Source organism: Armigeres subalbatus, chromosome 1, assembly GCF_024139115.2.
Source record: "Armigeres subalbatus isolate Guangzhou_Male chromosome 1, GZ_Asu_2, whole genome shotgun sequence".
Classification (NCBI taxonomy): domain Eukaryota; kingdom Metazoa; phylum Arthropoda; class Insecta; order Diptera; family Culicidae; genus Armigeres; species Armigeres subalbatus.
In genome coordinates, this window is record NC_085139.1 from 122,251,161 (window position 1) to 122,277,353 (window position 26,193).

Genomic DNA, 26,193 nt, shown 5'->3' on the forward strand with positions numbered 1-26,193 from the left:
TTTAATTTTTTCGATACAGGCCCGGTATTCTACAACCGAAACACCACCGTGTTACGTTGTGCTTACAGGAAGTGGTTATTTATAACCTGAAATTGATGTTTCAGGGTAAAGTATCGGAGCACAGTAGCTTTCCATGATTATCACTATTTCATATATTGCCAAAATTTCCTTTACAATATTAGTGATTTTATTTTCGATATATGATATGGGATTGGAAGGGTGCATCAGGGCATCAATGAAGCTACAACTGGACAATGAAGTGGTAGCCAATCGGAGTCAAGGAAGGAAAATATTAGCTGATCGCGTCTATTACTTTTATCTCCAACGGTTGTTAACCAGTTGACGCGGCCTTCTTCAAACAAACCATCCCGTGGAAAGCTTGACAAGTATTGCAAATTTGATTGTTCTTTTTGTTGGATCATTCTGCTGGAAGGAGATTCTCATTTTACCGTGGGTTTTGTGTAAGAGTCTCTGCTTACAGGTCCAACACCCCCATTTTTGACCCTTCATACAGAAATATGTTGAATTCAAAATCATATTGAAATTTGACCTTACAGTCAAGTGGAACTGCATGCAGAGCAAGACCAGGGGTGACATTGCGCATCTCGATTCGAACGTATTTCTATCGAGTCGAACATGTTTGGCATTACGGCTTTCGATTCGATCTCGAAAACGACTCATCGTTCGAGTATGCTCGAGGAGGTACAAGAATAACGAGATGTTTTGGCATTATGGAAACTCGATAACACACTGAAAAACGACTCAAGTCGAATGAAAAACACTCGTCACCTTTATTGCTTCCGAATGTTGTTCGAGAGTCATTTCTTGCTGAAAGTTTTTCATTATATTTGGTACTAGTCGACCCGGCAGACGTTGTCCTGCATAGTAGGCGGAAATGTGCGTTTTCAACTGCCCATGCAAAATTCCCATAGGAACCACAATTTTAGGTATTCACGGTTTGCTCAACTTTACTCGTAATTTTCCCATTAGGAAATATCATATAAACCCGTCGAAAACTATAACGAATGTTTCTGCTGAAGAAATGAAAAAAATCCATCCAGCCGTTTTCGAGTTATGCGGATACGAACACAGACCATTTCATTTTTATATATAAGATTATTTCTCTACGGGAAGAGAATAAATGTTTCATTATTGTATCTTGAAGGAAAGCATGTCATTAGTACCCCCGCTGATCCGACAAATGTATGGCCAAGGTTTCTCTCGTTAATCCGACTGTCAAATCCATACAAATGAACCAAAACAAAATCACAGCACAAATTTAAAAACTGACAGCATAATGTGTTTAAATGGGTGTTGATAAAATGGGAAAATTTCGAATTAGCGAGATCCGGAATAACGAGTTGTCGGATTAGCGGGGGGATACTGTACCTACTTTTAAAGTTTCCAGACAATATGTAATCTCTAATTATCCCAAAATCTACGTAAAAATAGTTGAGTTAAATAAAACAAAAAAAAAACGCGCAAGAGATGACCCAAGTGCATTTAACTAAAACACATGAAAACATCGAAGAAATTTATTATCGAATCATTTAGCTTTGAATTATTTAACTCAACATAGGATCTGTGGCATAAACTCGAATAAACATAAAACTTTATAATTTGTGTCGTAACAATATCTCAATTCACAAAACAATTTGCAACTGCTCAATAAATAACATTGCTTTTTATAGCCATTGAGCACAATTTGCTTGTTTATAAATTAACTGCCAATTCATGCCCTGAAGGATGCCTTTCCAACAGGCAACATGCTACACGCATATGAAATTACTCTTATTCTCTCTGTTTACTCACATTCGCCATGCGCTGAAGGTTATCTCTCCAGCGGGCGGCATACTAAACACGGAGATACCTATCTCTTATTCTCTCTGTTTACATTTCGTTTGACAGAACATACTCGATTGAACTAGTACAGCACCATTCGAAATCTTGTACTGCGACTGAATGAAGTCGAACGAAACACATAATGCCGCAATTTTTTCGAAACGAATGCAAAAACGTACGAATCGAGTGATTCGATTCGAGATGCGCAATGTCACCCCAGGATGGTGGCTTACTACATGCATACATACATAGAAGTTCAGAAAACACCTTCAGCTGATCCCTGCCACCTTCCACATGGTTTGTTGTCGCTCGTGCTACTCCTTAACAAGGATTTACACTCGAAAGAATAACGTGTTACGCCTAGCTGTGATATATTGAAAATTAATATAAGTACATAGATCCTGGACAAAGATTTTCCCAATATCTATACCAACAAAAAAGAAATTATTTCAAGGGTGATTATTTTATTTGTTGAATTAGTTTTTGTTGCATGTAAAAATCACACATTTACCTATCCTCTTCGGATCCCGAAAACAGTTGCTGTTCCATAGAATGAAGTAACAGGTTGCTGCGTTGTAACAGTAATTCTAAACCCGTTTGTTATTGCTGTAGTTGGAAAACTGGTCTCACAACCCGACTATAAAATGAGAAAGAAATACAATGCATGAGAAACTGTTTAAAACATGTCTATGAGCGTCTTCACGCTAAAAATGAACTACTCAAAATTGAGTCGAATCCGACTCATTTTCATTAAAAACGGGACAACTCAAAATTTGAGTAAAAGATACTACTTCAATAAAATGATGATTTCGCGAAAGTTAAGCTTGGCCTTCCATCAATTTTTAATACGCCAGATGCGAATCAAGTTTATCTATCTATCTAAGTGCATTTTACGACAAACAGACTCCTAGTTTAAGTGCAATCATCATTTTATTGAAGTAGTATCTTTTACTCAAATTTTGAGTTGTCCCGTTTTTAATGAAAATGAGTCGGATTCGACTCAATTTTGAGTAGTTCATTTTTAGCGTGTTTCTTACCTGTAAAGAAGTGGATAGCGAGACGTGTGTCACTTGAAGAGTGTCTACTGGACTAACTTGATAGTCAAATATCAATGACATGTTTTGTGCCTCAGGAACAGGACCACTCGTGGCGTAAAGCGTGTGTACCTGGAAATCACCTAAATAACAGCGTAATATTGAGTTAATATTATTCAAATAGTGAGAAGAGAGGGAATATACTGCCTATCCCTAGTAACATTTTGGTTTTATACTGGTTTTATCACACTCTTGTAGAGTAAATTATGGTCTTCAAGAGCGTTATAAAACTTAAAATGTTACTTGGGATGATTGCATATCAGTCCCATCTTTGCAGGGTTTCCTATCCCTTTGGGACAAATATGCGATTGTGGGCAGTCTAGTAGAAGCATCTACTGGGAATATCTAGTTAGAGAGGTATTTTGTCAAATAAGTTTGAAGAAATCAATTAGAGTAACCAGGTGGTTCATAAGTATAAGATTGCTAGTGTCGCTCAAGGATGTTAACGGTCATTCAGTAATTTGCGTTCGATCATTTAGTAGTTTCTCAATAACACATTCCAGAAGATGAATTTCAAAATATGTTGTATGGTGGACTTCTAGTTCGAATGTTTTTCTACAACTTTGCCTAATGGTTCGTTATTAGAATTCAACAAATAACGGAGTTAGAGCGCTAGTTACAGTAACTTAAACTAAATGATTGGAATTTTGTTATCATTTAGTCGAAGTTACTGAAACTATAACTATAACTCCGTACTAGTGGAATTCAAACAACGAACCATTAGGCAGAGTTGTAGAAAAACCTTCGCACTAGAAGTCCACCATACAACATATTTTGAAATTCAGCTTCTGGAATGTGTTATTGACAAACTACTAAATGATCCAACGCAAAGTACTGAATGATCGTTAACATCCTTGGTGTCGCTCCTGTTCCTGTATGTTTGATTTGGCCTAGCAGCCGAAGTACCTGTTTTATAAATGTCAAACTAATGTTGCTTATAAAATGAAACATTCCCTACAACAAAGTGCATCATAAATAGTCATGTTCAGCTTATTGAAACATTTGGAAAAATACAGTTTATTGACCACCACTAGCGTTCTAGTACGTATGCTTCTACTGGTTTTACATTGAGTTGGAGAACACATTGAGTGACATAACATTGAGCAAAGTCCGTAGTCCACTCTTTGTAATAATGACAAATATTTGTTAAGTTCATCCAGACATCTATCACATTGATTAGATATCGACATGGACATTAGGTAGACTTGACAAACATTTGTCATCACGATGAAGAGTGTACTGATAGCTTAAGGAAGAGTTTTATTGGCCTAATGGTACTCTCTCTATCGCCATGGTTACAAACTTACCTGTCTCACGAACTCCGAGTCCAATGTTACAGGCCGACGACATAACCAGCGTTATGCCAACTGCTACAAGCAGCATACAAAACTGAATCTTCATAGTAAACAATTGTGATGGTTTCCAAAATTATGAATGACTGACATGTCCCGTCATTGGATGTCTCGTTATATTCATAGCTATCTTATTTCAACCGGTAATGATAAGATTGCTGTTAAGATAAGATGCAACACTGGTGACGAATATATTCCTGACTAAAAAAAATGGCTTTTTGATAAGGTTTAATGTGAACAAAGATTTTTTAGTAGAAGATATTTCACTGTTGAATTTGCCATACTAATAATAGGTCAACAGGTTTTGTTGCTCTCAGCAAACGTTTTATGAAATACTATTCAATTATTTCTATTGGATGGAATCAAACAAAAATATACATCTTTAGAAATAAATTGAAATGAGATTTGAAATCTATCTTCATAATTTTAAAACTTTTCGGACTGAAGTTTATCGTTTACTTTTTGCAAATATGTGTCTATTCAGCCTGTTATCCATGTCGATGCTATGTTACTTCGATTCCCGGTTCGGTCTAGGAAATTTTCGGTTTGGAAATTTTCTCGACTTCCCTGGGCACAAAAGTATCATCGTGTTAGCCTCATGATATACAAATGCATAAATGGTAACTTGGCTTAGAAACCTCACAGTTAATATCTGTGGAAGTGCTTAATGAACACTAAGTGGGGAATGTAATGCTAATATGAGGAAGAAAAAAACAATGTTTGAGCTTAGAAATTATTAGTTCTTATATTGTATGTATGTCGTGCTAAGCATATAGTGTTCCTTTATTGTCATATTCCTATGATGTGATATACTGCGCGGCTGCGCCAAACGATACATCGCAATGTTATTCACTCATCAGAATCAAATACGCCGCGTGCAATATTGAGAAAATCAGGCAATATTGTTTTTACGGTGATGCTCTTATTTTGCAAACGAATGAATACTTTACTAGACTACAAGGCTATTTGTTAAATCCACTGACCAATGCCTTTGGTGACCGCCAGCACAGCAAGAAAGGTATTATAGGAGAACATGAGGTAACTATACTTAGGACGGCAGTTGAGAAATTTATAATCTATGAAACTGATCGCAGGATGGAGCAAAAAGGCTCTGTCGCTCATATAAGAACATGCCGAAGATAAGGCAACAAAATATAATAAAACTTTCAAATACATAAAAGATGACTTTCGATTAATGCTCGGACAGTAGTAACTTACTGCTGTCCGAGCCAGAGCGTTAATGAATAAAGCTTCTAATGAATGATTAAATTTGTTATGATTAAATTATTCAACTCTATGATTAAAGATTATGATTAATGATTTATTCATTTTTGACAATGATTAATGATTATGATCAACGATTTAATTAATTTTTGACAATGATTAACGATTATGATTAATGAATAAAACGTTTGGAGTATGATTAACGATTACCGATCGTGATTAAATGTTGACACAATATGTGTATGATTAATGATTAACGATCGATTAATGAATAATGATTATGAATAATCAAATTAAATGATTTTCATTGTGATCAATAATCAAGTAACCTTTCTACCAAATTGTGTTATTAAAAGGTATATAAATTGTATGATTAAGATTAAAGATTAATGAATAAAATCAATGTATGCAACGATTGAAATTGATGATTAATGAATAAACTCAAAGCAATCATGAATATGATTAGTGATTAATGATTAAATGTAAAAATGAATGATTAACGATTAGTGATTAATGAATAAATCGTATTTTTTGAATGATTATGATTAATGAATAGTGATTAAATAACCTATTATTCATTAATCATGATTAAATCTATGATTAATCACTAATGCTCTGGTCCGAGCATTAATCGAAAGTTATCTTTTACTAGTAAGCAAAACATAATTCATAAATAATTAAACATTTCAAAGCATTCTTTGTCTTTCATTTTTATATTCTTTTCCAGCTTTTATTTAATCAGTAAAACAAATAAAGTTTTATCGAAAACGTTGTAAACTTTTTATCGATGTCCTGCAATTCTATTGACGTATCCAATAATGAAACTATTGAACACGACGCCATCTATTTGTTAACGAACAAACTGCAATTTTTGACAGTTATTTTTCTTTTTTGTTTGCTGAGCATTCGGTAAACATAGAAATATTGTCTATCCGGAATAAACTTAGAACGCTTTTTATATCGCAGTTGGGTTTTTCTCCAGATACAGGGAAATAACCCAACTTTGGAAGTAGTGCGCAGGATTCGCCTAAAGATGCGCTAAACAACGCATCATTTATTTTGACAGATCAAACTTCGGAAGAAAGTTCGGTTCGGAAGTCCCGACTTCTAAGTTAGTGCTACGCCGACAATACCGGGTCATTGCCGAGCGCTCAGCTTTTTTAATTTTACCGAACCCAGTAATCTGAGTTTACTATGTAGTCATTTCCTCCGATGCATTGACCTTCACTGCCTGTACTTTCAGCGTCATTTAGGTGTTCCTCGAAGTACATTTTCCCAGAGCATTAATGATTAATCATAGATTTAATCATGATTAATGAATAATGGGTTATTTAATCATTATTCATTAATCATAATCAAGGTGGCCAAAAAAAAAATTAATCATTAGTCACTAATCGTCAATCATATAATTTTACATTCAATCATTAATCACTAATCATATTCATAATTGTTTTGAGTTTAATCATTAATCATCAATTTGAATCATTGCATACATTACTTTTATTCATTAATCTTTAATCATAATCATATAATGTTATACCTTTCAATAACCCAATTTGAAAGAAAGGTTTCTTGACTATTGATCACTATGCAAATCATTCAATTTGATTATTCATTATCACTATTCATTGATCATATCGATCGTTAATCATTAATCAAACATATATTCTGTCAACATTTAATCACGATCGGTAATCGTTAATCATACTTCAAACGTTTTATTCATTAATCGTAATCGTTAATCAACGTAAAAAAAAATTTTATTCTTTAATCATTGTCAAAAACGAATAAATCATCAATCATAATCGTTAATCATAGAGTTAAATGATTTAATAATTACCAATTTAATCATTCATTGGAAGCTTTATTCATTAACGCTCTGCCTTTTCCACCTTCCGATCACCACGACTCTATGACACTAGCCATAATTCTATTACCCATAATGCCATTACCCCGAAGGCCACTACCCCGAATGCCATTACCCCGGATTAGTCACTACCCCGAATGGGACACTACCCCTAATGAGCCAGTACCCCGAATAAGTCCCTATTTCAAGTTTATACTTCATTTCAGCGAAAAACGTGTTACTCAATAAAAGTTTATTCAGAATTCATATGAATCAACAATAGTTTGCCCTTCACCTGGAATTGTTTCAACGCAGTATAGAACTAAGTATCCAATTTTCTCCGAGCGGTTATGGCCGCCAACTTGCATGTGTTTTAGATTTGACGATTAAAAAGGTCAACTACACAAACACAAGCAAACACGTACATTTAAAGAAGGCATCATCTCCTCTGTTCTCCTTATACCGGGCAGACGCGTTCATTTGAAGAAGGCATCTCCTCTATTCGCCTTATACCGGGCAAACACGTTCATTTGAAGAAAGCATTATCTCTTCTGCAAACACGTCCTATTGAAAGAGATATTCATTTCATTTATTTAGTCTACATCTAAACAGATAACACTGAATCAACAATTTGACGCCACAATACACGGTTCGAGGCCGCATATCTCCATCCTCGAATACGCCCCACGCTCGCCAAGTCGGTTTGCACCTGGTCTGCCCATCTCACTCGCTGCGCTCCACGCCGTCTCGTACTTGCCGGATCGGAAGCGAACACCATCTTTGTAGGGTTGCTGTCCGGCATTATTGCAACATGTCCTGCCCATCGTACCCTTCCGGCATTAGCTACCTTCTGGATACTGGGTTCGCCGTAGAGCTGGGCGAGCTCGTGGTTCATTCTTCGCCGCCACACACCGTCTTCTTGCACACCGCAAAAGATGGTCCTAAGCACCCGCCTAACTCGAATACTCCGAGTCCTCCTCGAGCATTGTCCATGTTTCATGTCCGTAGAGGACAACCGGTCTTATTAGCGTCTTGTACATGACACATTTGGTGCGGTGGCGATTTTTTTTGACCGCGGTTTCTTCTGGAGCCCGTAGTAGGGCCGACTTCCACAGATGATGCGCCTTCGTATTTCACGATTAACATTGTTATCAGCCGTTAGCAAGGATCCGAGGTAGACGAATTCCTCGACCATCTCGAAGGTATCCCCGTCTATCGTAACACTGCTTCCCAGGCGGCCCTGTCGCGCTCGGTTCCGCCCACAAGCATGCACTTTGTCTTTGACGCATTCACCACCAGTCCAACTTTTGTTGTATCACGTTTCAGGCGGGTGTACAGTTCTGCCACTTTTGCAACCTTGAAAATCGTACCCCGGCTGTTACACTCGGCTCTCCGCATGACACCTTCCAGCGCAATGTTGAACAACAGGCACGAAAGTCCATCTTGTCTCAGTCCCCGGCGCGATTCGAACGAACTGGAGTGTTCACCCGAAATCTTCACACAGTTTTGCACACCATCCACCGTTGCTTTGATCAGTCTGGTAAGCTTCCCATAGCTCTACGCGGTCTATACTGTCGTATGCCGCCTTGAAATCAACGAACAGATGGTGCGTTGGGACCTGGTATTCACGGCATTTTTGAAGGATTTGCCGTACAGTAAAGATCTGGTCCGTTGTCGAGCGGCCGTCTGTGCAGGCAAGTGGCCAGCTTTTCCGGGCCCATCTTGAGGGGCTCAGCTCCGATACCATCCTTATCAGCTGCTTTATTGGTCTTTAGCTGTTGGATGGCATTCTTAACTTCCCTCAAGGTGGGGGCTGGTTGGCTTGCATCGTCCGTTGAACTGACGTAATCATCTCCTCCACTGCCTTGACTTTCACTGCCTGTACTCTAAGCGCCATTCAAATGTTCCTCATAGTGCTGCTTCCACCTTTCGTTATGGCTAGTGTTCGTCCGTCAAGATGCTCCCAACCTTATCCTGGCACATATCGGCTCGCGGCATAGCTGTTCCATCTCCTCGCACTCCGCTTCTTCCAGGCGGCAGGTCTGCTGTCTCCGCTTCCGTCTATAATGTTCCACGTTCTGCCGGGTACTTTGCTGCAGCGCGACCGCCCGCGCTGCGTCCTTCTCCTCCAGAATTTCGTTTTAGGATTTTGTGACTTCTGGAGACATTGATTCATTAATTCAAAGAAGTTTTCTCACATTTGTTTTCGAAGATACGATTGGATCGGATCAGCTACTGGATATTTTCATGGGGGTTAGATTTTCGCTCAAGTAAAGTCATGCACTTTAATTTATTCAACTTTTTTGAACTTTATATTTTTGGGTTTTTCTTGTTTTTTCTTAAAATAATTTTTGACAAGATTTTCATTTGATCATAACCATTATTGCTGGTGCACACACTCACATACAATCTGAGATCCAGAAATTTTAACTCAGACCTCTTTACGCAATTTCAAACGTATAACACATATGTGTGATTCATATTACGAAGTACGTAACTAATCTGTTGGATTACACATGTACTAAGCCTAATAGACTTCTTATAGCGCCCATTTCACGATTTGTTATCAATTAACGATAAAGAACTCGTATGCATTATTGCTCGAGTAACCATCCCATATTTTGAGATGGAGCTTCAGTTGCGATGGACTGTCCTTTTTGGGGCAATCATATCACTGGTTCTCGGAGATATCTATAGTTTTGGGATTGGAAACTATCCTCCAAGTAAGTTATCTTGAAACATAGTTTATTATTGCCATTCGCCAAATCATTTTACGTTTCAGCTGGTTCTCAGCTACATATCATACATGCCAAAAAGGGCCCCGTTGAGGAACCGGAATATATGGAACTAAAGTTTGATTACATTGTAAGTCCAGTGGACAATGTCGAAATAACTTATGTCAACATCACTGCATCTCTATCGGTAATTATTTTTGTTCCTTTTAAGTTTATAGCAATAGTACATAGTGTGGACTAATATATTTACTGTTTATTACGTGTAAAGGAAATATTGATTAATTTAAGTTGATTAAGGACAATATAACTTATGTTTTCCATTTCGTAGAATGGCGGTGCATTCGCAAATCCGACGTATCCAAACTTACCGGAAGGATTCATTGTGATAGTTACCGCCCGAGAACGAGTGAAGGAGCTGCAAGCAACTGCTACTGTGTATGGGATCCGTAATAGCGATTAGTGTAAATCATAGCATAATCACTTTCATGAAGGAACTTCGATCCTACTTTTGACAAACGTCTCTTGATTATTAAACACATAAAATAACTTGCTCAGTTTTCTTCTTCGTTAACTCACACATTGGTACTTTGAACAATTACTGCGTTCGAAAAAAAATTAACACGCCCTGATTATCGCTCGCTTCTCAATTGAACGTTGGGATCTGATCTATTGTGTGTAAATATTTGAATCATTACAATTTACATTTTACAGAAATTTATTACCAGCTTTGACTGACTGTACTATGGTCTATGGTTGCTACTCCGTGATTGGCCAGAATCAGTGAAATAGCACAATGAATCAACCGAATGGCTGACTGGGATAAGTCAAACATTCTCACTGTGCAAGTTTCAGTAAATAAATGTGTACAAAGATTAAAAACGGCGCCGGCTACGTCCTTACAGTCGTCATATCCACTCACAGTTGTAGCAACATAGTGAATAGTCCAGAACAACAAAATGTAATTATTCAGATGGACTAAAAGCGCGCCGATTTCCAAGCACTAAATAATGCTATAGCTTCTATCGACTGGTCTTGGTATTTTACTGGTAATACTGTCGATGCGAATACAGCAATCTTTTATGAACGGCTTTCTGAAATATTGAACTGCCGTATTCCTTGTGTTCGTCATACGGCAACAGAAACGGCAGCTGAAACCCTGGTAGACTGCTAAACTTTGTCATATGAGAAACAAGCTGCGCAAGTTAAAAAAAACGTTTTTTCAAATCAAGATCTTTAGTCGACAGTACTTACCTGCGAAATATGGAATGTTGTTACAGGAGTTAAAGCAAAACCCATCATCATCCTGGAAGTATGTAAAATCCTTGAAAGCTACTCCTAGGATACCCACAATGTTGAGTTCGGAGTGACTGCCGAAACGAAAGCTGAAGCCGCAAGCCTTTTCGCCGACTTCTTTCGGTAAGTTTACAATGAAGAACAACCAAATATTCAACCTGGATGTTTTCAACACGTACCGACCTATGATCTGAACATCCTGTTTTGATTTTTACCATAGTCGATGTGCACAAAGTTTTAGCAGAAGTAGACGCTTCCAAAAGGCCTGGTGTAGACGGTCTTACACCATTGTTCCTCAAAAACTGCGCCTCGACATTAGCTTACCCAGTAGCTTGTCTTTTTAATCAGTCTCTCCCTGACAGGATTTGGAAAGTATTTGGAAAACAGCTAGAATAGTACCTATATAAACAAAGCTGGAAGTCTTCATCGTGTCGATAATTATCGTGGAATATCAATCTTTTGTTCCCTCGGAAAAATTATGGAAACTATGGTTCAAAACCTACTCTACAGAACAACCAAACATACTTACTTATGTTGTGGAGTTTCGACTGAATTTTGTTTAATACGTATTGTTTTATTGGCTTAGCAATCTTATTATTGTATCAAACGAACTATAATGTTCTTGTTCCGACGTTTCGGTCCCAAATACGAACGAAACAAATACAAATACAAATCGGGACCAATTTGCGATTTGGGCGTAACTTATTTTGTAAACAAACATTGTTTCATAGATTCCGAAGAATGCAAGTGCTTTTCTCTAAAACTAATTTCCTTACCTGATAGAGGAAACCTCATTCTGTCGGATACATATCGTGATTTTCCCGGGAAATGCTTGTTTTAGGAGAAATTTGCCTTCCTATGTTTGTTTACAAAGTAAATTACGCCCAAATCGCAAATCACTCCCGAAATGCGAAACGTCGGAACAAGAACATTATAGTACGTATCATACTTACTTACTTATGGACCCTGTACACCTCCGGTGGTGCAAAGGGCCGACTTGAAAGATCTCCATCCTGAGCGTTGCCCGGCTATCGCTTTAACCTGTTGTCAGGTTAGATCTCGGTCGACTTCTTTTATTTATTTATTGAGGCTTCGCCGCCATGAGCCTCTGGGTCTGCCTCTGCTGCGATGTCCCGCTGGGTTCCAGTCTAAAGCTTGTCTACAGATTTCGTTTCCGCCTCTACGTAGAGTGTGGCCGACCCTACCCCACTTCCATTCCCGAATTTCTGTTGCTATCGGCCTCTGGTGACAACGACGATGGAGCTCGTTGTTTGAGAACCAGTTGTGATGCCACCAGGTCTGAATTATATACCGCAGGCATCTGTTGATGAACAGCCTGCAGCCGTAGTGTTCTCCACTGATACACACAATGCTTCGCTAGCGTATAACAGCACAGATTTGCTAGAGTTGAAAATTCGTATTTTGGTGCGTTCACTTATCTGCCTGTTTTATTCCAGATATTTCTTAAACTCGCAAAGACCGCCCTTGCTTTCTTGATCCGTGTGCCTATGTCGATCTTGGTATCACCGTCTGACACCATTTGGCTACCAAAATATTGGAAGCTTTCAACATTCTACACTGGTTGACCGGCTACTGTGAAACTGGTAGGGATCACCGTGTTTACATCCAACGACTTGGTTTTGTTTACGTTGATGACTAAACCTGCCGAAGAGGAGCGCTCGGCAAGGTCGTTGAGCTTACTCTGCATGTCAGAGCGCCGTTGAGCGAGGAGTGCAACGTCATCAGCCAATTCGAAGTCGTTTATCTGCTCCAAACATATGATATCGTTAAATAAATATGACTTTATGGAACATCGATCAACTACAACAAAACATGTGTTATATCAATGTGCTGATTAAAGAAATAGAAATGAGAAAACAGGTCGACTCTGTCTACGTTGACTTTTCTAAGGCATTCGATGTCGTTTATTTGTTTATATGATACATCAACAGGTTGTATTGGCCCCAATGATGCTTACTTATAATTAATTACAAAATGCGAAATTACATTATATGGTCAAGAATCATTATCAACTATTCCTAAAAAACTGAACCTTTCGCAAATTAGTTGACGGGACAAGTTAAAATCAAAAAGAGGTGCAACTCTGTTGAATAGTCTTTGAAGACCGTCGATAGCACCGAACATACCGTAGTTCGTTCGATGCATAGGAGCCCTGAACATCGAACTATTCCTAAGGGATCGAGGTTGCACGTGATAGTTAATTTGTTCCAGAAGAGAAGGGTCCTTGTAGTAGATCTGCTATCAGTATAGCTCTCGTTGTGCTTCGGCGGGCGGAAAGGGGTTCCAGATCAATCAAACGGCAACGGCTTTCATAGCTTGGAAGACGGAAGGGGTTTTGCCACGGTAATCTGCGCAATGCGAATCTCAGAAAACGACGCTGGACGGATTCAATTCTTTCGGTGCCGTTATTATAGTGTGGAGACCAGACGACCGAGCAGTACTCCAGAACGGAACGAGTCAGGCAACAGTACAACGACTTTAGACAGTAAATGTCCGTGAATTCTTTAGCAATCCTGAAGATGAAACCTAAAACCTTTGATGCTTTGCTGACAACGTAGGAAACATGCTGCTTAAAGGTGAGTTTTGAGTCGTTCCGCAGAACTATGCTATAGAAAATTTTAAACACATGGGATTACCCGATAATATTGCCGAATGTCTGCGTTTATACCTGACAAATTGAAAAGCATTTGTGCGATTCAATGCAGATTGCTCCGAAGAATGTGTAATACCATCTGGCGTGCCACAAGGGAGTGTGCTCGGACCTCTTATTTTCATACTGTTTGTGAATGAGGAGTACGCGCGCAGAACATGCGACTTCCGGCTCCGAATCTCCAGGAAATCCAGGAGGAGATCGGCCGGCTGAAAAACAACAAAGCCCCTGGAGTTGACCAACTACCAGGAGAGCTGTTTAAACACGGTGGTGAGGCACTGGCTAGAGCGCTGCACTGGGTGATTACCAAGGTTTGGAAGGATGAGGTTCTGCCGCAGGAGTGGATGGAAGGTGTCGTGTGTCCCATCTACAACAAGGGCGATAAGCTGGATTGTAGCAACTACCGCGCAATCACATTGCTGAACGCCGCCTACCAGGTACTCTCCCAAATTTTATGCCGCCGACTAACACCAATTGCAAGAGAGTTCGTGGGGCAGTACCAGGCGGGATTTATGGGTGAACGCTCTACCACAGACCAGCTGTTCGCCATACGTCAGGTATTGCAGAAATGCCGCGAATACAACGTGCCCACACATCATCTATTTATCGACTTCAAAGCCGCATATGATACAATCAATCGGGACCAGCTATGGCAGCTAATGCACGAAAACGGATTTCCGGATAAACTGATACGGTTGATCAAGGCGACGGTGGATCGGGTGATGTGCGTAGTTCGAGTTTCAGGGGCATTCTCGAGTCCCTTCGAAACACGTAGAGGGTTACGGCAAGGTGATGATCTTTCGTGTCTGCTATTCAACATCGCTTTGTAGGGAGTAATACGAAGGGCAGGGATTGACACGAGTGGTACGATTTTCAATAAGTCCGTCCAGTTATTTGGTTTCGCCGACGACATTGATATCATGGCACGTAACTTTGAGAGGATGGAGGAAGCCTACATCAGACTGAAAAGCGAAGCTAAACGGATTGGACTTGTCATCAACACGTCGAAGACGAAGTACATGATAGGAAGAGGCTCAAGAGAGGTCAATGTAAGCCACCGACCACGAGTTTCTATCGGTGGTGACGAAATCGAGGTGGTTGAAGAATTCGTGTACTTGGGCTCACTGGTGACCGCCGATAACGATACCAGCAGAGAAATTCGGAGGCGCATAGTGGCTGGAAATCGTACGTACTTTGGACTCCGCAAGACGCAGTATAGGTCTGTGATATAATAAAATACACATCAACAGACTGCTGTGTACATGTTATGTTCGTAGATAAAAGGCATATGTTCCATGGAGATTAAAGGGGCTATTTTTCAGAGAGTTTGGAGACCTGAGAAGTAATAGTGACCTGTACACATGTATTCCACATATTTTAGACTATATTCTTCGAATTAAGTTGGAACTATTGCAGAAATTACATGAAATTCGGCCACCGACTTGTATGGAGTCGTCCATAGTACAGCGCTTGCTTACATATTTCGCCACCGCTCTTTCATGAAGTGTCGCCCCTTACGCAACAGTAAGTGCAAGCCAGAGTAAACGCGACGTGCGATGCGACGCGACGCGACAAAGCAATTTGACAGCCTGTTGATAATGATTGTTATTTTTTTAAGTGAGTCGCATCGCTCGTCGCGTTTACTCTGGCTTGCCCTTAACGTGACGCTCCGCCAGTTATCGCACACAGTCAGATGTCAGATCCCCTTTTTCTGGAACTTCAGTAAGATGATTTACATCCAATTGGCTGGAATTTGTGGACGTTTGCGTGGATAGTAAGGGGTCAGCTTTGAGCATCTCAGTTGATATGAGACCATATACTTCAGCTTCATGCAGTGATGGGGCTTCGGAGCTGACACAGGTTATGCGTGGAGTTCTTGGCGGCTCATTCTGATATGTTGATGGTTGGTTGGGCGTCGAACCTTGTAGAAGTTGCTTGAAGTGCTAGTCCAACGTTTTAGCTGATAACCATATTATGTCGGTGTGTAACTGATCTGGCGCACCTTTCACTGGCATCCTCGGATTTATCCTTGTCCCGCCGGTTGTTGCAGCTTTATCCCATTCGACGGCCAAAGAGTCCACCCACGCTCGCTTTTCCTGTCTGCAGCGGCGTTTAACTTCCTTCTGTAGAGCCGAAAACTATTGACTATTGGATAATCATAGAGTCTTTGTTTGTAAAAATATTGGCCTGAGTTACATGTTTTATTTCTTTTTAAACACAAAACATCGGTGTGGTCGTTAATATAGTAACCTTCATTTTGCAACATTTCATAAAGAATACACCTTGTTTGGATTTAAATTAGGGATTACTGCCGTGATTCGCAAGTCACTTCCATTGTATATGGCTTCCATATACATCAGATGGGACTGACTTGCGATTCACGGCAGATTACACCTCCCTATCTAATGTTTTCCTGATTAAGATTGTATTGCACTAAATCGAATTTATTAGTAGATAAGTAGCAACTCGCGAATTGGGAAAATGTTAATCGCATCTCATTCCACCCACAAGTGTTTAAATGGGGATATTTCTTGTGTCCGTTTTGATTATGTACGATAACATGTGTAGTGCACACGTGTATACTACATTGCGTTAATGTGTCATCAGTTACCGTAGCGTTTTCCATAGACGGTGGCAGTACCAGACATTTCCAAGACCGGCGACAGGCTCGAAACTTTTATACTGAACCCTTCAGAAATGTTTTGGGTTGCGGGATGTGAAAACGTGCATCCGTCCTGAAAAACAAAATCCATTTCAAATAAACCAACCAATACCATTGTGCCACGTATATTATTTACCGTAAGAGATGTATTCATGCTGACGGAAGTTATCTCAACGCGTTCTACTGGACTGACCTGGTAATCGAACACTAATGACATGTTTTGCGGTTCCGACACTGGACCTTTTTGGGCATACAAGGTATGTAGCAATGAGCCAGCTTAGAAGGAATATGTAATTAGAAATCATACACTATTTGTTTTTGTTGGGGTTTGGGAATTCAAATGTATTGAAGACTGACTTACTTTGCGGGTAAGCCCCAAAACCTATGTTGCAAGTACCGATGGCTAGTGCAACGGTAGATGTCAATAAAACAAGAGCTTGGAGTTCACGTTTGATCATGGTGAAAGCTTTATTACTACTGTGCTGCGACAATATAATTTGCAAAAAGTTTTTCATCAGTCGGTGTCTATATGTGGTTATGTGGTAATGTGATAGATAAGCTTGTGTGATTCACCAAATAGGTTTATAGCTCTGATAGGGTTAAGCGCTAATTTATCGTACCTATGTAACAGTACACTGTCGCTAACCACCAGTCAGGCACATCTTTACTTGATGTCCTATTTAGATAAAATGGACTGGTAGCTTGTGGTAATTCAATTCCATTTGAAAAAATATACGGAATTATCAACCTAGGGGTGATGCATCGCAGCAGTTTCAGATTTTATTTTTTGGGGATCCTTTGAACGCAGTGCTTTGGTAATAACTCCGGATCACGGGGCCTCCCATGAAAAGTTCGATTTTGTACGTACTATGACTACCTAGGTAGTCAGTGGCCCTTTTTTCCTCATAAGCAAGATGTTTTTTCCTCACAAGTGACATAACTTCCTATCCGCGTTAATTGTGGAGATACAGAGGTAGTCATTGTCTCTAATTGCAACAAGTCAGTAACATTTCCCTTCTGTCCTGACTGACTGTAAGGACTTGTCCAGCGCGTAGTTATTTTCTTGTAATTATGGAAATTTCACTGTTGGGTATGATGGTTTCTCTGAAATTTTTTACGTCCTTAGAATGATAGCTCTTTCTATCTTACCAAAAATGTTTGAAAAGTAATCATTAGTAGAACATTTTCTAAATGGTGAACGAGGAAAGCCTATATAGGTATGTATGTACTTTTTTGTGGCGGGTGTTTCAGAGATACTGATTTTTTTTTGAATAGGGTTCTTTGGTATAAGACACTGTGAAGAGTTCAAATGCTTCTTGTTTTAATCAAATAAAAATTAAATAAAATGTATAATATTCATGTCATAAGTATTACTTATTTTATTGAATCTAACTAATTTATCATTAACTTAAATTACATCGTTACATTAGTAAAATCACCAACTGTTGTACCGTACTCCGTAGACATCGGCGGTACCGGACATCTCTGTCATTGGTGTATGGCTATGGACAGTTACTCTGAAACCTTTTGTAATGTTATGGGGCACTCCATATGTGAATGTGCAACCGTTCTGAAAGAAAAACAAATGAATTATTTTACTTTACGACTATATCGTATATTCGTTACCGTTGGAGATGCATTGAACTTGATGTAAGTGATTTCAACGCGTTCTACTGGGCTGACTTGGTAATCAAAAACTAACGTCATGTTTCTCGGTTCATCCACTGGACCACTGTGGGCATGCAAGGTGTGGAGCAATATTCCAGCTACGAAGGGAAAACGTTTATAAGTTCAATTTAGTGTTCAACAATGTTTCACTTTTTCATACTTTGCGGAAGATTCCCCATCCCTAGGTTGCAGTTACCGTAAGCTAGTACTGCACCGACGGTGAATAAAACCAGTGCCTGAAGTACACATTTGTTCATGGTGGCAGCTTAACTGTAACTGTTGGTCGAAGGTACTATGCTTTCGGGTTTTATCGTCGGTTGGTTTATATGGCAACCGTTTTCTTTTCTCTATATTATGATAGATAAGATACGTGATTCATGAAGCTGTTTTATGGGGGGTATATTTTGTAACTTGAGCCCAGTATATTGATTTATCTGTATTGATTCTGATTCCATGGCTTATGTTGACAAATCTACATGATTCAAACATCTTATCTAACAGGTTCATAAATTGTTCATTGCGCGGAAGCGATTAAACACGGAAATCATTGAATTAACATGTTCGATAATCTAGTGCTTTTGAATATACGAAATGGAAAATTTTTGAACACCATCATGGGGCATACCAATGGGCCGATTGGGGGTGGGAATGCGCCACTGTTATATCGTGCTTTAGTAAGATCGATACTGGAAACGAACTTAGTATATGGTGTTCATATCAAGCTGCATGGATTTCTAGGTTCGATGCAATCTTCCTTGGAATGATTCACCGTACGAAGAACGTTGCAGCATCGATACACTAGCACACAGAAGAGGTAACTCCCAGGCTGTATTTGTGGCGAAACTTCTTCTCGGCGAAATTGACTCTCCTGAACTGCTACAGCAAATAAACATACTCGCTCCAATGAGACGAAGTACAACGTGGGTTTCTACTGCACGTAATACAGGGGTAACATTGCGCATCTCGAATCACTCGATTCTTTCGTTTTTGATTTAGTTTAGAAAAAATTGCGGCATTATGTATTTCGTTCGACTTCATTCAGTCGCAGTACAAGATTTCGAATGGTGCTGTACTAGCTCAATCGAGCATGTTCTTTCAAACGAAATGTAAACAAAGATAACTGTCTCCGTGTTAAGTATGCCGCCCGCTGGAGAGACAACCTTCAGCGCAGAGCCGTGAGATCGCATATTATCTGGAGACTATAAAAGTAGGTAGGAAGAGATCCCGTAATGCCGGACACATAAGGCATTTAACGAAAAACTCTTTAATTATCCGGATTGTGTTTTATTGTATATATACCATATACACAAAATATGATCATTAATGATTCATACAAACTATATAAGGCAATCCATAAGACAGCTGCGATCAGCTGACGATTTTTGTTTACCTTGATTTTTTGACAGACTCTGACCGGACTGACATAACAATTCAAAGGAAAATGTTAAGCGCGGTTTACACCAGAAGTGAGTTCCGTTCAACTGCATATACACTTTGTTTTGATTTCGATTGTCAGTCCCATCGCTGAATGTCCTCATGGATAGCCTAATTTGATCATTTGAATACGGTTTTGGACGATGTATTTTGATGATGAATTTTGGTGAAATTTTTCACGGTTTGGAAAAGTGTGCCCGAGTACCGGACACTATTACATCATGTTCAAATATGACCAACTTCCTATTACAGTATCCCCCCGCTAGGGTGGCTCAAAAAATTTTTTTAAATTTTTTGATGGGCCGCCCTCTTATTTGGTTCTATTTGATGCCCTGATGCTCTGGACAAAATTTCAGCCAAATCGGTCAACGTTTGGGCGGTGCTAAACTCGTTGGAAGTTTATGTGGAAAAGTGATTTGCAGTTGGAAGGCACAATTTACGATCAAGAACCATGATACTCATTCAGTTCTTGTAGAATTAAATACAGAATGTTATGCTGAAAACCGCGAGAAGATTAGAGTTTATTACGCAAAGATATTACCATTTTACTGGTGTTGTAGGGGTGAATTTATTTCTTTTCAAAGGTAAAAGAAACGAAATTTGCTCAAACCCCACTTCAGAGAAATGCTAATAACTTAGCCGGGCAAACTCTAATCTTCTCGCGGTTTTCTGCATAACATTCTGTATTAAATTCTCCAAGATCTGAATGAGTATCATAGTTCTTAATCGTAAGTTGTGTAGTCCAGCTACAATTTACTGGTTTTGGATGTTTCTGCATACATTTTTGCATATAAACTTCCAACGAGTTTTGCACCGCCCAAACGTTGACCGATTTGGCTGAAGTTTTATCCAGAGCATCAGGGCATCAAATAGAACCGAATAAGAGGGCGGCCCATCAAAAAAATTAAAAAAAGTTTTTTCCATACTAATTTGAGCCACCCTACCCCCCGCTGATCCGACAAATGTATGGCCGGACTATCGAGGTTTCTCTCGTTAATCCGACTGTCAAATCCATACAAATGAACCAAAACAAAATCACAGCACAAATTTGAAAACTGACAGCATAATGTGTTTAAATGGGTGTTGATACTTTTTAATCCGGAAAATTCCGAACTAGCGAGATCCGGACTAACGAGTCGTCGGACTAGCGAGGTCCGGATAAGCGGGGGGATACTGTACATAAGTAGAGACATCAGAATAATATTATTAACAGGTGTTAGTTGAGCTCATTTAACGCTTCAGCTCAATTTCTTACATCCTACTCAAAATTCTCTCCATATTCAATGACATCTTCAATTTTTGTTTCTGCTTATTTCTTTGGCTTTCTGATACCTCAGCAAGAAAAAACAATTGAATTGATTATTGAAGTAAGTTTAGCAAAACAGTTGCAAATAATGGCTATTTGAACACATGAAAAAATCGCTTTCCGGATCCGGGGGACAGCTACCGGATACAGAAATTGATTTTACACCATATATACATTAAATATCTATCAAATCATTATCGCAATTTGAAATATAACTAATATTGACCATCTCGACATAATCAGAATGCATTCGATTGATTTTAATATTGTTGATTCAAACCTTCTAAAATAACAAAAATAACTAAAAAAGAACCCAACTTAATTCATCGAGTGGTGATATAACCTTTCTCAAATTTAGCCCAAGACACCAACCTTATACGGCGCTAATATAGTTTGACTCCATTTCCTCAATAACTTTTAAACGCGACAATCGATCGTTATCAAATTCAATAGTGATCAACAAGGCTTTGTCCCCTGTCGAATGCAACTTGTTGCAAGAAAATCGGTTCAGAATTACTACACAGAAAGAACAATCATTAATAAAATTAAGAAAATCGTTGGTTAAAATAAAAAGTTTCGTTGGTTCTTTTTGGTAGAGAGTTGCTTGTGTTCAAAACAAAAGTACGCAAACTTTTAATTTGCCTATGGTTTGAAAGGGACATGCTGCTCTGAAAATAAAAGTTTGATACATTCAAAAAAAAATTGTGGAACTGTCAAACTAAGATGGTCACATTATGGAAAGTATAGTATAGAATATTTTCATTCTAAAAACAGTTTCCCAAAAAAGATTTCTTTTCCTTACCCTCCTTTCTTGTTTTTCTTTAGAATAAATTGTTTTTGCTTGTTTTTACATTATTTTATTAGGTAATTATAATTAAAGCAATCACAGTTTGGTCTCAAAACAGTGTCCTCTTATTCCGAACAGCAGGGACACTCGTCGGGGTGTTCATCGTGTAGGAATCTGGACATTGCGCCATGGTTTTCTTGGTGCCGGAACATCTGTAAAAAATGAATTTGAGGTCTCGCATAAGTACGGTTATCTTAACCATGGTATGGTCTAATTTCAACCAGAAGTATCGCCCAATTTCATTTATTCTACGCAATGTATGCACCGGAAATGGAAATTTGTTTTTATTTAAAAGAGAAATTACCGTTTACGAATGAAAGAATATAAAATGACTTACCTTCAGTTTTGCGAAATAGCCAGCAGTTCGGCCTTTTTTATCAGAGCATATACAAAAATATAAAAAAATAACATATATGCAAACTTTAGTTGCCTTTTGATGTCTTGAGCTGGTCGTAAGTAAGTTTCCTACCGCTGCTGTTTTCATTACTGTCCTCAGTACAACAATGAGAGAAAAAGACAGCAGAGGTACTATCTTTTTCTTTTTGTCTATGCTTTATCGCGGGTATGTTTTAAAAGGTCTTTTAGGTCGATAGAAAGAACTTTTAATATTCTATTGGGAATAGGAGAAACACAACTTTTAAATGAAAAAGTAATTTTGAATGAAAATATTTTTACTTTTAATTTAAGGAAAATAAAGCACTTTTCAGCAGGAAAGTGCATCACATTCTATTAAACCATGTTTGTTCTTTGTGTGTATATGAAAAAGTGGCTAATGTTTTTCGGTTTTCGTGTGCACACATACACACACACACACACACACACATACACACGGACAGATAGACATTTGTTCAGCTCAACGAGCTGAGTCGATTGTTATATAACATTATGGGTCTCCGAGACTTCTATAAAAAGTTCGATTTTGGAGTGAATGATAGCCTTTCGGTACAACTTAGTTGTACGAGAAAGGCAAACCATGAACATTTTTGTTCAATTTCAAATTTTGTACAAAGTTTACAACATGACGATCTGATATTCCATACAGGTAAAGCAATAGCTTTCTTTTGTACAGTATTGTTTTACCGTACAGACGAACAAAAAATATTGCCGTAAAAGTCAGTAGTTTTTTCGCGGTCCTCAGTACTTTTATTCTTGTTAACTAAATCACCGGTAAAAAAAAAAACATCAGTTTTGACAGTTAGATTACTGATATCTCAGTAAAATATTAATGTACTGAACTAGAACTGTTAAAATAATTACCGAACAACAGGACCCTGACTGAGTGTGTACACTGTGCAGGAAAAATTATCTTACGGATGGATCGAGTAATACTTTGGACAGGCATCTGAGTTTACTGTCACTCCAGCACCATATTATTTTTTTTATATGAGCTAAGGCACTGGAATCATACATGAGTGTTCTTAGTATAATATGTTCCTGCGAATCAGTCACTCGACTGTGCTGGACGGTAGTGTATTTCAAATCGTTCCACACAGTGGCGCGAAATAAAAACTTTTGTCCCTAACGGTATATTAACACAAACGAAACGAAACGATTTGCAGTGGGAGATACTTTTCGGAATCTGTCACATTTGCATCAGGCTGTGATATGCTTGGTGTTTTGACTAGTACTTATCGATTTCGCGAGAATTAACAAATTGTCAATTTTGCGACTTTGCCCTTATTTCCAAATAGAGCTTGATTTGTGTTAAATTTGGTTAAATGGCGTTAGATCAATAAAACACTGCCTTTTTGACCAACATTTATTGGTGAACAGATTTAGCAGTAACAGCTTGTAAATGAATGCGATGATATTTTTCAGTGTCATCAAATACATAAAACAGGTAAGTTTCATTCTGATTGAGTTATTTTATTGAAACATCTACCTATGACGCATAAAGATTAAAAAATGAATGGAATTACCACCTATTTTCACTAATATCATCAAATTTCACTGATTGTTAATACCCTTGTTAATGAGAATTGTTCACCAATCGTTGTAACGTATTCCGTAGATAGAAGCAGTGCCGGTCATCTCAGATACCGGAGTGTGACTCCAGACCGTAACTGTGAAACCTTTTGTCATCTCTTGAAATGATCCATGATAAAATGTGCAACCATCCTGCGGAAAAATAAATTGCAATTAGTTCTTTTACTTTACAACTATTTCTTGCATTCCATACCGTTGGAGATGCATTGAACTTGACGAAAGTTATCTCAGCGCGTTCAGCTGGTCCGATATGGTAATCAAATACTAACGACATGTTCTTCGGCTGCGCTACTGGGCCACTGTGCGCATGTAAGGTGTGCAACAGTATTCCACCTGTGAAGCAAAAAAAGGAAATTATTGAGAAAAAAAAAATCAACACTATTTTAACTCACTTTGTGGAAGATTTCCTAATCCTAGATTGCAGTTGCCGTATACTAATGCGGCGCCGAATGAGAATAAAAAGAGTGCCTGAAGTGCAAGTTTATTCATGGTGGAAGCTCAGTTGTAACTGTTGGTCGAAGGTACTATGCTTTCCAGTTAAAATATCGACCGGTTTATATAGCAATAGTTTATCTTTTCCTTCATACTGAAAGATAAGAGACGCGCCCCACTGGGATGTTTCATTGGGGGTCAATTTTGAAACGTGAACCGAACATATTGATTTATATCACAGTTCAAGCCACTCATGTCATGTTTCTAATATGGGTTAATTTGTTACTCTAGGTAAGAGACCATGCCAAAATTATCGTGACAGCAAATAGTGACAATTCGGCTTGAACTTAATTTCAAGATAAAAAGCACCATTATAAACTTGCTAATAAAGCTTTAAAAACATAATGAATGTTTTTGTTTACCAACTTTTATTTTCGCAGAAACGATAGGGGAAATATTTTAGTATTTTTATAGTTTAAAAGGGAAATAAAAGAGGTAAAAATAAAGACAAAGAAAGCTACTACTAAAATTAAAAATTTCCAATAAACGAATTATGGTAGGGTAATGCATTAAATGTTGAACGGCTTATTTCTTCGCCAATACAATAGGCGACAAAATTAGCCGTTCAACATTTGGCCCTATATTAATTTATTTTTAATATCAATTATATCCTAGTGCTATTCGTATGGTGAAATTTAAAAAAATATAAGAACTCGATTAAAATATGTTTGGACTTCCAGATCATAATAGGGTAAGTGTTGCCTAATTTGGCCAATCCTAAAAAATGCATATTTTCCACAAACTATCGATCAGTTTCTACAGCGAAGAAGCATAAGGGATATATCTCCTTACAGCTAATAAAACCCACGAAAATAGCTTTATTTTCGAATTTACGCGAGAAACCGACCAAATTAGGAAACATGTCCAAAACTGGTACACGTACCCTACCTAGTTTACAGTTCGGGTTTGAGAGATAAAACTGCCTACTTTTCCATGCCAATGAAATCCATTATAGCTCTCATTTGGGAGCTATAATGGAAAACCAGCATCAGAACAATAGTTACATGACTACATTTTGCTGTATTACATTGTATTCTCTGTGTCGCGTAATAAATTAAATAGTTTGATGGACATGACATCGAAATTTTGCGAGAATTGGTTCATTTATCGCTTCATGATTTGTCGAGCCATGCAATGTGCTACGATAAAATGAAATCTGATTGTTCTCTGTGCAGCAACATGATTTATTGGCAAGAATGATCATGTCTAGTAAATTGGACTGTACAATTTTGGTACAGATTACAACTCAATTTTTGTCATTGCAAAAAATAGTGTGTGCAACTCGTTGCAAAACTCGATTTTTTCAGCAATCGTATTATTTATCCAACGAGGCTTACCGAGCACGTACAACTCGTGCTGAAAAAAATCATCTTTTAGCAACACAAGCTATTATTTCTAAATTTATCTGAAATTTCATTATTGTCTCCTCAAATTTGACGGGCTATGTAGTCATATGGTTACTGCTTCTGCCTCATAGGCAGAAGGTCGTGGGTTCAATCCCAGGTGCGTTCCATTTTCCTACTTTGCATCTTTCTCTATATGTATTTCTCATGTTCTAGCAATCGCTAGAACTGGAAATGGACTTGTAAATGTTAGTGTGGCTTCGTAGTAATCGAAAGAGAAAGTAAACAAAGAGAGTCTCTTTTTTTTGGACTAACGATGTTTTCAAAAATCACGCTAGAAATAATAAAAGTCAATAGCAAATTTTCAAAACGGCTTTGTTATCTGCTTTCGTAAACAA

General features: G+C 38.4%; 5 protein-coding genes across 13 annotated transcripts in view; 2 read left to right on the forward strand and 3 right to left on the reverse strand.

The window, feature by feature from the left end:
* The window catches only part of LOC134205075 (tubby-related protein 4), a 220,251-nt gene that overhangs the window by 82,768 nt on the left and 111,290 nt on the right, over window positions 1-26,193 (forward strand). The gene's annotated exons all lie outside the window — the stretch shown is intronic.
* On the reverse strand, window positions 2,287-17,186 carry LOC134205923 (uncharacterized). 2 transcript variants are annotated; one of them, XM_062681633.1, is made up of 5 exons: window positions 17,081-17,186; window positions 16,856-16,995; window positions 16,669-16,792; window positions 2,880-3,019; window positions 2,287-2,479 (listed from the first exon to the last, which is right to left on the reverse strand). In XM_062681633.1, exons 1-5 carry the CDS (start codon window positions 17,175-17,177, stop codon window positions 2,354-2,356), a joined length of 627 nt encoding a protein of 208 aa, XP_062537617.1. In that variant the 5' UTR covers window positions 17,178-17,186; the 3' UTR covers window positions 2,287-2,353. The 2 variants fall into 2 exon arrangements, with proteins under 2 accessions (XP_062537617.1, XP_062537621.1); XM_062681637.1 differs by lacking the exons at window positions 16,669-16,792; window positions 16,856-16,995; window positions 17,081-17,186 and adding an exon at window positions 4,244-4,359.
* On the forward strand, window positions 9,919-10,643 carry LOC134205915 (uncharacterized). Its single transcript, XM_062681624.1, has 3 exons — window positions 9,919-10,081; window positions 10,141-10,280; window positions 10,422-10,643. The coding sequence occupies exons 1-3, from the start codon at window positions 9,985-9,987 to the stop codon at window positions 10,551-10,553; spliced, it is 369 nt and encodes a 122-aa protein (XP_062537608.1). The 5' UTR covers window positions 9,919-9,984; the 3' UTR covers window positions 10,554-10,643.
* LOC134205937 (uncharacterized) lies at window positions 18,077-18,769 on the reverse strand. The gene is made up of 3 exons (XM_062681640.1): window positions 18,548-18,769; window positions 18,346-18,485; window positions 18,077-18,289 (listed from the first exon to the last, which is right to left on the reverse strand). Exons 1-3 carry the CDS (start codon window positions 18,642-18,644, stop codon window positions 18,155-18,157), a joined length of 372 nt encoding a protein of 123 aa, XP_062537624.1. The 5' UTR covers window positions 18,645-18,769; the 3' UTR covers window positions 18,077-18,154.
* The window catches only part of LOC134205953 (uncharacterized), a 42,633-nt gene continuing 40,271 nt past the window's right edge, over window positions 23,832-26,193 (reverse strand). Inside the window, exons 1-3 of one of the 2 annotated variants that reach the window (XM_062681656.1) lie at window positions 24,353-24,499; window positions 24,154-24,293; window positions 23,832-24,092 (exon numbers count right to left, since the gene is read on the reverse strand). In XM_062681656.1, the coding sequence (XP_062537640.1) occupies window positions 23,958-24,092; window positions 24,154-24,293; window positions 24,353-24,449 (372 nt within the window). In that variant the 5' untranslated portion in view covers window positions 24,450-24,499 and the 3' untranslated portion in view covers window positions 23,832-23,957. Of the gene's footprint in view, window positions 24,093-24,153; window positions 24,294-24,352; window positions 24,500-26,193 lie in introns of those variants that run through there. The other variant, XM_062681660.1, reaches the window with a different exon arrangement.